At 33.8% G+C, this 12,062-nt stretch overlaps 1 protein-coding gene and 1 long non-coding RNA gene across 21 annotated transcripts in view; one reads left to right on the forward strand and one right to left on the reverse strand.

Annotated features, from left to right (window-relative positions):
- The window catches only part of GPHN (gephyrin), a 391,499-nt gene that overhangs the window by 258,081 nt on the left and 121,356 nt on the right, over window positions 1–12,062 (reverse strand). For all 18 annotated transcript variants that reach the window (XM_084792850.1, XM_084792848.1, XM_084792845.1 and 15 more), the window contains exon 3: window positions 8,130–8,187. In XM_084792850.1, coding sequence (XP_084648976.1) covers window positions 8,130–8,187 — 58 coding nt within the window. The remainder of the gene's footprint in view (window positions 1–8,129; window positions 8,188–12,062) is intronic.
- Window positions 1–12,062, forward strand: part of LOC311603759 — an 84,048-nt gene that overhangs the window by 505 nt on the left and 71,481 nt on the right. The window lies entirely within an intron of this gene.

Below are 12,062 nucleotides of genomic sequence, written 5' to 3' on the forward strand. Positions count from 1 at the left end.
GTCAGAAGACATCTGTGTTGAGCTAATATCCACTTATAAGTCAGTACGTATAATGTGTTTTTTTTCTGGGTATGGGGTACCTCAATCAGAATGATATCTAGTTCATCCACTGGCCTTCAAATTTCAAGATTTCCTTGTTTTTAATAGCTGAGTAGTATCCCATTGTATAAATGTACCATAATTTTTTTGTCCATTCTCCAGTTAAAAGATACATAGATAGTATCCAGATTCTAGCTACGATGAAGAAAGCAGCTGTGAACATAGCTGAGCAAATGTCCTTACTGTATCGTGGAGCATCTTTTGGGTATATGCCCAGGAGTTGTATAGCTGGGTCTTGAGGAAAACCTATTCTCAGTTTTTTGAGAAATTGCCATATTGACTTCCAAAGTAGTTGCAGAAGTTTGCATTGCCACCAGCAAAGGAAGAGTGTTCCACTTTCTCCACATCCTAACCAGCTTGTGCTGTTACTTCAGTTTTTTTATTTTAGCCATTCTGACAGGTGTACGATGGAATCTCAGTCCCTTTGATTTGCATTTCCCTGATAACTAAGGACGTTGAACATTTTTCTTCAGGTGCTTTTTGCCCATTTGATATTTCTCAGTTGAGAATTCTCTGTTTAGCTCTCTGTACCTCATTTTTAATTGGATTATTTGGTTTATAGGCGTTTAGTTTCTTGAGCTCTTTATATATTTTGGATATTAGCCCTCTGTTGGATGTAGGGTTAGTGAAGATCTTTTCACTTCTATAGGCTGTCCTTTTGTTCTGTTGACAGGGTCCTTGGCTTTTCAAGACTTTTCCAGTTTCATGAGGTCTCCTTTATTAACTTTTGGTCATAGAGACCAAGCTAAATGTGTTCTCTTCAGGAAGTAGTTTCCTGGCCAATGAATTCAATGCTTTCCCCCATTTTTTCTTCTAACATGATTTAGCTTGTACGGTTTTATGTTGAGGTCTTTAATCCACTTGGGATTTTATTTTTACAGGGTGGCAAATATGGATGTAATCGCATTAGTCTACATGCATTGTGGAAGAAACTATCTTTTTTCCATTGTATGGTTTTGGCTGCTTTGCCAAAATTTATGTGTCTAAAGGTGTGTGGGTTTATGTTGGGGTCTTTGATTCGATTCCGTTGATTAACCAGCCTATTTCTATGCCAGAATTATGCAATTTTTATTCCTGTTGCTCTATAATACAGCTGGAGATCAGAGATAGAGTTTCCACAAATGGCGCTGGTCTAAATGGATGGCTGCATGTAGACTAATGTGATTACATCCATATTTGTCACCCTGTATAAATAAGAGATATGGAGAGAGTGCGCAGCCTTGGCTAGTTCCTTACTTTGGTGGAATTTGAGTTTCTCTCCATTTAATTTGAAGTTGGCTATTGGCTTTAGGTGTATAGCATTTTTTATGTTTAGGTATGTGTCAGTTTTCCATGATCTCTCCAAGACTTTAAATAAAATGGTGTTGGATTTTGTCAAATGATCGTGTGGGGTTTTTTTCCCCATTAAGTTTGTTTATATGGTGGATTACATTAATGGATTTCCATATATTGAACTATCCATGCATGCTGGGATATGGCCTACTTGGTCATGGTAAAAGATAATTTTGATGTGTTCTTGGATTCAGATTGCCAGTATTTTATTGAGCATTTTTGCATCAATGTTCATTAGGAAAACTGGTCTGAAATTCTCTTTCTTTGTTGGATCTTTTTGTGGTTTAGGTATCAAGGTGACCGTGCCCTCATAAAATGAGTTTGGCAATGTTCCTTCCCTGGTATTTTCTAGGCCTTGGAGCTGGACTTCTTTTCTTTCCTCAATTCCTATTATTCTTAGCTTTCGTCTGTTCATGGTGTCCTTGGTTTCTTGGCTATTGTATTTCAGAAATTTTTCAAATTTGACATTTTCTTTGATGGTTACATCAAATTCGTGCATTGTATCTTCTACAGCAGAGATTCTTTCCCCCATCTCTTGTACTCTGTCGGTGATGCTCACCTCTGTAGTTTCTATTTTCCTAAGTTCTCTCTTTCCAGGATTTCCTCAGTTTGTGCTTTTTGTTTTGTTTTTATTGTTTCCATTTCCACCTTCAGATCTTAAATTGGTTTATTGATTTCTTTCACTTGATTGTTTGGGTTTTCCTGATTTTCTTCAAGTGATTTATTCATTTCCTCTATATCTACTTTTCTAATGGCTTCACTAAGGGCTCCGATCTGTTTGACTCTGTATCTTCTTGTAGTTCTTTATGGATTTTATTCATTTCAAGCATTAGCACCTTCATAAGAAGAGATGTGGGGTTATTTTCTTGTGTTTCAGTTATGTTAGTCCAAGGCTAAATGTTTTGGTATAACTGAGTTTTGGAGATGCCATATGGCTTTGGCTTTTGTTGTTTGTGTTTTCACGCTGTCCTTTAGCCATCTGGCTGTCTATGGCTTTGAATGATAGTTTCTGGTGCCTTTCACTGGCCATTAAGAGCAAAGCAGAAGTGAGTGGCTACATGCCGAGACCCTGTGCCTGTGGGACCCAGGAAACTATCCCTGGATTAGTCAGGTAAAGTGGGGTCAGAACCGCTTATGTCCTGCTCCGTGTGGTATCCTTTTATCTGAGAAAGACAATTGCTGGTGTTTTAGAGCCTAGAGCTCTGTCCTTTGGGTGCTGTGCAATCACAGCTGTATGGCTGATCAGACACAGTGTGTTACCGGTGGCCCCATCTCGGATCTTCCTCACATTAATACCAGCATGTGTAATCTTAAGTAAACACCTAGCCATCTTATTTTCTCTGGAAAAATTGTAGATTGTGTTGTTTTAAACATCAGATTTCAACATTTGTTGTTGGAAGTGAATAAAAGTTTCTTTTTTTCCCTCTGGTCTTATATTTCATATATTAATATGCAAGTTAGAACTGCTTTTTTTTTATATCATCAGAATTTTATTTTATTTTTTTATTTTTTTTCCTCCTTTATTAATTTATTCTTGTTACATCTCAATGGTTATCCCATCCCTTGTATCCTCCCATTCTTCCCTCCCTCCCAATTTCCCCTTATTCCCCTCCCCTATGACTGTTCCTGAGGGGGATTACCTCCTCCTCTATATGCTCATAGTAATTTCTAATATATCAGCCATTAAATTGTTTTTCTTGCCTTATTATGCTATTTAGAGTTTGTAGTATTAAACTAAATGAAGATAGTGAGAACCAAAATGTTTGTTATATTCCCACATATAGGGAATAAAAAAAAAATCATCCCTTCTATCCCAGCATATAGCCACTCGCCTATCAAATATCCTACCTAGAGCTTTCTGGTTTGTCTCTTCTTCCTCTTTTCTCTCTGTACTCTCTTAATAGTTGAAGAAAGTCATGTCTAGTACTACCTTAATGAGAACTTTAATCATGACAGGGTTTGGGATTATGTCAAATACTTTTCTTAAAAATTCTGTAACTAAATTTTGCCAGTGTTAGCCTATTCATATGACAGATTATTTAGTTATTGTTTTGCTAAAGCTCATTTAGTGTATTTAAACTCTTAACTGGTCATCTTGTATAAACATTTTCATATACTGTTAGATTTAATTAGTAATCTTCTATTAAGAATTTTAAGTTGATCAGAGATAGTAAGTACTGTTCTGCAACATTCTTTGTTTCAACTTTGTTCTTCCAGTTTATGTATTAGGAATATGCCAACTTTATAAAAAATGAAGTGAGAAACATTTTTTCTTCATATCTCTTTGATATTATGAGTGTGTTCATAAGCTGGAAGCAAAGAAACATAGCCACAAAATGATCCCTAAATGACACACTGCTAAAATTAAGATCATTGCATCACTTAATCCATATTAGAGAAGCTTCTTGGTACAGTACTTGGGATGGTGATAAACACAGAGATGTACAACTGGACATTGTGCTGAGAATGAGAGACTTTAGAGTACTCAACCACAAATGAATGGCTTTACCAAACTCCTCCCCTCAATGCTCAGGGATCTATGCAGAAGAACAGGTGGAAACGATGTATAAGCTAGAGAGTGTATGATGCCAAGGAAACAGGGAAATAATCAGATCAACTCAAAGAGACTATGATAGCACACATAAGACCTATATAAGTTAAGCCAGAAAAAGTTGTATCATAGGGAAGAATAAAAGCACACGAATCCACCCATAAACAAGAAGCTACTTTAAATCAGTATCTGCTGGGAAAGGAAAATAATCAGCTTTTGTCAATAGAGTGTTCTTGGTATACCAACCACATTCCAAAGTAGGCCCTAAGCCTAGGTGTTTTGGGCTAAAATGATTAAGACTTGATGACTACGTATGTGTATTTGCGCATGTACTTTTTGTTTTATTAATTTTTATATTTATTGTTTGAGAGAGTGAGGGTAGGTTGATAGTATATAAAACTGGGTGCATATGAGAGGTGGGAAAGCTCTGGGAAGAATATGATCAATATATATATATCCATATTATATATTATAAATACATAATTTGTGTTCAGTAGAAGAGTCTTTATGTCACTTGTTTAAGTGGTTATTGGGAAATACTGATTTTTTTTTCATGAGAATAAGTTAAAAGAGCATAGCCACTCTTGAATTATCTTTTGAATTCTTATTTTGACACAAGATTGCTTTCTCTTAAGAGGCTCATGGTGTTGCATTGCCATCCATTATGGTGTTCTTGAAAAACTCAGGCTGATAAAGGTGCAATGTCTCCCAATCAATGAACTGCCAGCTAAGTCTCTTTTATAAAGTGGTTTAATTGGATATTTAACTGGAGTAGTAAAAATCAGAACAATAAATTCCTTAATTTGGAAAGAAGATAAAAAATAGATGACAATTATCTTAACATTTTTGTTAAAGTGTCTAATGCAATGATCTGGAGATTAGGATTTCTTTTTTCTTTTGATTTTTTTTTAAATTTTTGAAGAAAGGTACTTTTGATGAAGGACAGGCTATCCTAGATCTTAACTATACATGTGACTGTGATTTGTTTTATCATACAAGATATAGTCTTTCTTGGGAAATACTTGTGAATGTTTAAGAAGAAAGTACATTGCTTAATTTTTATGACAATAATTTACATGTCAGTTTTAATACATATATCAAATGACTTATTTTAGAGTGGATTGAGACTTCTGCATAGTGGAATGTCATTTTTTTTTTATTTCAGTAGTATTTTGTTTGAAATCTAATTGGGTAGATGTCCATATAATTAATCTGTATTGACTTTGCTTAAATAATTGTTCACCTAGTATACAATTTTCCAAGCTTTTCAGTTTCAACCTATATAACTGATTCAAAAGTGATTTTCTTGAGAATGACATTAGTAGGGCTATTAAAATATTCATTTTATCAAACTACAACTTTTAATTGTCATATTAAAGTATTCTTTATATGAAGTAATTGATATTTAGGGCTTAAAATTGCTGTTGTGTTATAAATTTTCCATTTGTTTGCTATTTCTTGATTGTTCACTTAAGCCCTTATCAGATGCCCATCTTTATCTGTAATACTTTGAGCATGTTACCTTGCATATTTTTCTTAGTGGGTTCTCTGGATACTGCTATATACAAATGTAAGTTTCAGTATACCATATTGACAATGTAGTATTTTGAATGATATGTAGAAATATTATCTCTATTTAGGTAACTTCATATTTCTATGTTTTAAATGCAAATGTGATATATATATTTATTCAACTTATAAGGAGTATCAAATCATACGAGCTTACATTTGTTTCAGCCTTCACACATGATTTTTAAAAGATCCACGAGACAGTCTACTTTACCCTTCTGTTGTTATCTCCTTTTCTTGGGAGAATGCATGTAGCTATTCTTTCAGGATAAGCTTTGTCATGACAAGATCTTTATTTTCTTTTGTTTGGCTGTATCTATACTCCATATTCATTCCTACAGCATAATCAGACACACAGTGTCTGTGAATGAGAGCTCTTCCTTCCAGTACTTGAAAAATGCACCATCTCATTCTTTTCTACAGTTTGCTTTTTTCCTGGACTATGAGGATATTTATTTCATATCTGTGTAACTGATAATTTATACACGTATTAAAATATTTTGAATTTCTGAATATGAACAAATCAAAAATGTAAAAAATTATAAAGACAATACATGTATGAAATGAAATGAGAAATGTTTCTAATATAATACGGACTATACATACTTTTCCATTTATAGGGCTTAGATAATGCTTTCTAAATTTTATTTTTTCTTTTGTTTGCTTTTCAACTCAAATTAGTTTAAATACTCAATTTGGAAGTAAAAGAATAAATCATTAGAACAAAAGTCATTTCTCAGTATAAAATAAATAGACAGTTTACATCTTAATGTAAAGGCTTTTGCTTCTTAGACAGTTGGTAACAGTGAAGAAGAGGCAATGCCTTTCTTTCATCAGAAAAAGACATCAGGAAGCTGAAAAGAAAAGCACAAGAAAGACTGACAGAGAAGGGGAAAGTGAAAAGTAAAAAATAAGTAGACTGTATTCATTAAACACCTTCAGGTATGGAGCAGAGCATTTTTACTGTTTGCTGATTAGTAGCAGGCCAGGAGAAAAGGGCTAGCACTAGGTGAAAACAAAGGCACAGTAAGAAGCAGGGAGAATCTGTGAAAGACAGGTTACCAAACTAAGCTACACTTCTTCAAGGATAAACAGGTCTTCCATATTTTATTTATAGAATGGAATTTTATTCTAAGAGAGTAATGTTAACTTGCAAAGAAACCTTTAACTTGTACTGTTATGAAATAGACTAGCACAGTGGCAGGAATATAAGAGAAAACCTCTATGTAAAAACAGACACCAGGGCTGCAGATTAAATTTTACACAAGGTGACATTGGTGGGGAAGAAAACGAAGCTGAACATGAAGGTGAGAACTAGACCTTAGGTTTGCGCAGCTTCGGCTTCTGTCAAAGTACACAACATATACAACACAAAGGGCTGATCCATGACTGAGAACTCAGCTGCTTCCAGATCCTATGTCTGCTCCCGTTTCCAGTTATGCTTCTTTAATATTTGTACCTTTTAAAATATAATTTCTGATAGATCCTTTGTGCAACGTTTTAACTTTCACAAGATTTCTCATTTGTTTTAGCTTTTATGTAAATGTTTCTAGTGTGTACCTGCTCTAGGTGATATTTTTTGTTCACTTAATGCTATTGTCTGATATAACTTCTCATGTTCATTCTATTTGCTAGCATGATCTCAACTAACTGCTTTATGATTACAAATCCATAGGCTTATTCTCTCTGCTGGATTCTAGGCTGACTTATCCAGTGAATTCTGACACTTTAGAAACGCTTATCTTTTTTAATGATAAAACAAATATACGGCATTAATTTCTGAAGGGATCATACATTAAAAGATGAAGTATACTGGAATTAAGATTTTCACATGATAATGAGTAACAGGAATAAATGATATAAACTTAATAAGCAAATAAAAGGATTAATTACAACAATTTCAATTATAAAATTTGATATTAAAAAGTTCAATCAGATTTAGCACTACAATTTGAGATCTTTATATATAACTGTGAACAACTAATCCACCATTGCTTACCACTGAATACTGCTACCACTGTAAGATTTCATTATTAAATCGATAAGTACAAGTATCAAGATAAAGTACACTGCTTTTGAACAAAGGCAACTTATTAATACATGATTTAATAAACAAAGAAATTGTATTGCTCTATTTTTTTTAAAAAAAGGATACATCTTGATTCATTAAAATACAGTTTTTTGGAAATAGTTATTTATGTTTTAAAAAGAACAAGGAAATTATCAACTACAAGACTGGTATTACTTATAATGGGTAAAGACTTACAAGGAGAAGAACATTACGTATTCATGTACACTATGCTTACCCACAATACTATCTTCTATATTCAACAAATCATATAGCAAAGGTTTCTTCTATATTTTACTTAATTTTTCCCAGAACTCTATTGCAAACAGTATATATAATTTGATGGTGATTCCGTTATATGCATGCACTTTTAACTTTAGTAAAATAACTAGGAATTTAATGTGTCTTACCATACCGAAAGATTCAATGATATTTAAGAAGTAACAATTTTTCCCACATTTCCCAAATAAAATGCTAAGCCTTTGTAGGTGTGAAAATTTCATACTATACCTTGATTTCTTCTATTTCATCTGGTACTATCTTGTATGCTGATATAGTCCCACCCAACCTGAAATGAGGAGAAAAACTTTCTTAATACCAACAACAGTGTAAAGCACATGAATGATATATGCTATCAGCATTAGGTGCCAACAGGAATTCCCCAGGACCCACCTCAGTAGCCATGGGGGAAACATGTTTGTTTCATTTTCCTATTTAATAGCTTAGAAGAGACAGGCAACAAATAACTACCAAAATAGAAACATTACATTGGATTCTTATTCTGAATTAAACTTCCATTATTGATGGTTTTAATAATGCTGAAGCTGCCATGTTTATTGCTAGAGTCTGTTACAACATATATTAAGAACCAAGAGCAAAACTGTTTTTATTTATTTAATTAATAAACTTGATTTCTTGGAATTGTTTAAGGTTTCTAAAAATTGAATACAAAGTGAAGTTAAAATATCCTGCTTTAAGCTCCATTTCTTTGTTTTCCTTATAATTATCATCCTGTATCTGTGTGGTATAATTGTCACAATTAATGAACTAATATTAATTTTACTTAATTTTTTTAAGCACAGAGTCTTAGAGATGAATCTAACACTATCAAAAGGAAAGAGAAAATAGAGAGTTGCCAATAGTTTGAGCCCTAATATTTAAGGCTAAATTTTTCAAAATAGAAAGTTTTAAAGACATTGTCATTATAAAAATGGATATTTTAGTTTTTAAAAAAGAAATCTTAACAGTTAAAGTAGTTAATTAAAATCAACACATGCAACAACTTACATGAATGAGATAGATGACAAAAAAGAATTCTAATTCGTTATTAAAATATTTCAAAGATGCTATCGTAAAAATGATGGATAATGGAAGAAAAACATTGCACTGCTATGATCACTTCAAACCTATTCACAGAAACAATTCATTTTTCTCATGATTAATGTTAACAGTACCTTAGGTACCATAATATGCTCCTTAAAAGATATATGATCTAGGAGTGGCGTGCACACCTGTAATCCCAACACTCAGGGAGGCAGAAGCAGATGGATCTCTTTGAGTTTGAGGCCAGCCTGGACTACAAAGTGAGCCCAGGACAGCCAAAGCTACACAGAGAAACCCTGTCTCCGAAAAAAAACAAAACAGCAACAAAGATGTGATGTAGGAAGGTAACTTTCCATTTAAGAACTTCAAACCAAAGAGAATGGTTTTGACCATTAAGAAGGTGAGGCCAACGGTATGTCACAAGGCTGTTGCAGTCTGGAACATACACTGCACACAACTGGCCCCTGCAACAATCTGTTGTGGAAAAAAAAGTGCTCAGGAAACTCCATTTCTTCTGAAGGAGCTACTGACTGTTATTTGCTCCTGGAAGAAAATTCTGATTTTCTATAATAGCATAGTTTAGGGAAGAAGGGAGCTGAGAAAGAAAGGAAGTAAATTACAAAGAGTATTGGATAGGGATAAATAAAAGCAAACACAGACACACACACACACACACACACACACACACACACACACACAATGGATGGAATTGCTAAAAAAAATTATTTTAAAGGAAAAAGGGAAAAAAGCAAGTATGTTAAGAACTATTGTGAGAGAGAGAGAGAGAGAGAGAGAGAGAAAGAGAGAGAGAGAGAGAGTGTTTTATTGTTCCCACTAAGATTAAAATGCAAAAGACAAGCCAGGAATTGTGGCATAATGCTTTAATACCAGTACTCAGGAAACAGAGGTAGGTGGATCTTTGAGTCTGCATAGTTTCAGTACAGCAAGGTCTGTCTACTGAGAAAAATCTCTTTGCATAACAAAGAATAAAAGAAACCTGAATGACAATAACACTACACAAATGTATAGTATACCAATGCAGTGACAGCATAACTATAAAACCAAGTTGCTAAAAAACTTGTACTCATAGGAAGGAGAATGGAAACAAACAGTAAATACTCAGTGCACAGAAGAAATTCAGAAAACCCACGGATACAACTATGTAATGTAACAACTTATTGTGTGTGGGAAGATGAAATATTCAAGATAAATTTATTTCAAATTACCTTTGTATTTCTATTCCCTGAATATATAAAAAAAAATGGCAGCATCATTAAGCACAGATACATTGAAATACCATAGTCTTAACATGTTATCACTGTCAGTTTCTCCATCAGGGCTTAGGTCATAAAATGACTTACTCTCCTGATGAAGAAAGAACTCAGGAATCAATATATAAAAGTACTATACACTGGCAGTCACAGTGATAATAATAGCTTTAATATGGCAAGTAGTACTCAAGTCTCCTTTATCTGAAGGACGCAGGACTACAAGTATCTCAGAGCAGCTACTTTTGGTTTTTTAATATTCCATATACTTAGAAATGGGACCCAATTCTAAATAAAATATTAATTTTTATTTAAAATATTTTATTTAAAAATATTTAAATTACATTTATTTATTAATGGATGTGAATTTCACCAAGGACATGCAGAGGTCAAAGGACAACTAGCTGGTGTTAGTTATATCCTTCCACTACGTGGTTTCCAGGGTCTAACTCAGGTGGTAAGGCTGGATGGAAGATACCTTTACCTGCTGAGTTATCTCACTGGCTCTGTGTTTTATACACACCATATACACAGAACCTTCGGGCAATTTTTAAAAACATACCTACAAAGAAGAGATGTGGAATTTTTTGCTTTAGGCATCATGTTGATGTTCAAAGGGTTTCAGATTTTCTAGCGTATCAGGTTTCAAGATTTCAGATTACAGATGCACAACTTGTTTCATTTAATATATGCAAAGCACTGTATCAGTATTTAAATTTATTTTATCATTTAATTTTTAGAATTTATAATTGCTATTATGAGGATAGGTAGACAGGAGAGAAAGATCTAAATAACGAAGCTCAGTGTACTTGAATATTAGGAAAATACTATCAAATATACTAAAAGTAACCAGTAAGATAAGAATGATTCTCGTTGGATATAGTAGTTTAAACGTCTGAAACAAGAGGACATTAGAAGTTTAAGGCCAGATTGAGTTAAATACTACCAGGACAGTTGGAACTACAGAGGAAGACCCATCTCTCACAAAACCAAACAAAATAAAAAAGTGGTAATTCTAGAAGATTTCTATGGACACAGTGATTTTTAACCGAAGTAAAGAAAGACCTGGAGGTCAAGGACAAGAGTAAACAAGACTGTTAAACAACAGTGGTAAGTCACTAGGGACAAGACATCATCATGTCTTCAGAACCAAAAGACATAAACAAACGAACAAATAAAAGCTAAATCTCACCAACTATACAGCAAATAAAAGACTCAGAGAAAGGTGTTACACATAATGACAAGCAGCAAATATTAGAAGGAAATTCTACAAAATTGTTTTTCAACACATACATTTTAACATGAAAAAAACACAGTAACAACAACAACAAAAAGCAAAATAAAGAACTGCAGAGTGTGGAAGACATAGCAAGCTATATTTAAAAACAATTAAGAATCAAAACAGAAGCTGGGGGTTAGCTCAGTAGTATCCCAATTGCCAAGCAACACAAAAACTCTAAGTTTAGATACCAGCACTTAAAACAAACAAACAAACAAACAAAAAAACAACAGAGGAAGAGTTTCAGAGGAGGGAAGAAAACAGCAGTCAAACATGAACAATGCTCACCAAATCAATACTACAACCACAGGGAACTCTGTCAGGTAGCACAGTGCTTAAGTAACAAGCACACCACACCGCCATGGGCTTAATCAATAGGCAGGAAGCCCAGGGCTTGATTCCTACATCCCTTGGACATAGTGTGATAGAGCACAGCTATAATCCTAACATTAACGAAGACATCTCCAGTTAGAATTCAAAGCCATTATACCCAGGAACACAAAACAGGGGAACTTGGGAAACTGAATATTTACTGGATATCTGATGATATTAAGAAAAAATTAGGTCACCAAA

The sequence above is a fragment of the Acomys minous genome (genome assembly GCF_964271855.1).
Source record: "Acomys minous genome assembly, chromosome: 8".
NCBI lineage: Eukaryota > Metazoa > Chordata > Mammalia > Rodentia > Muridae > Acomys > Acomys minous.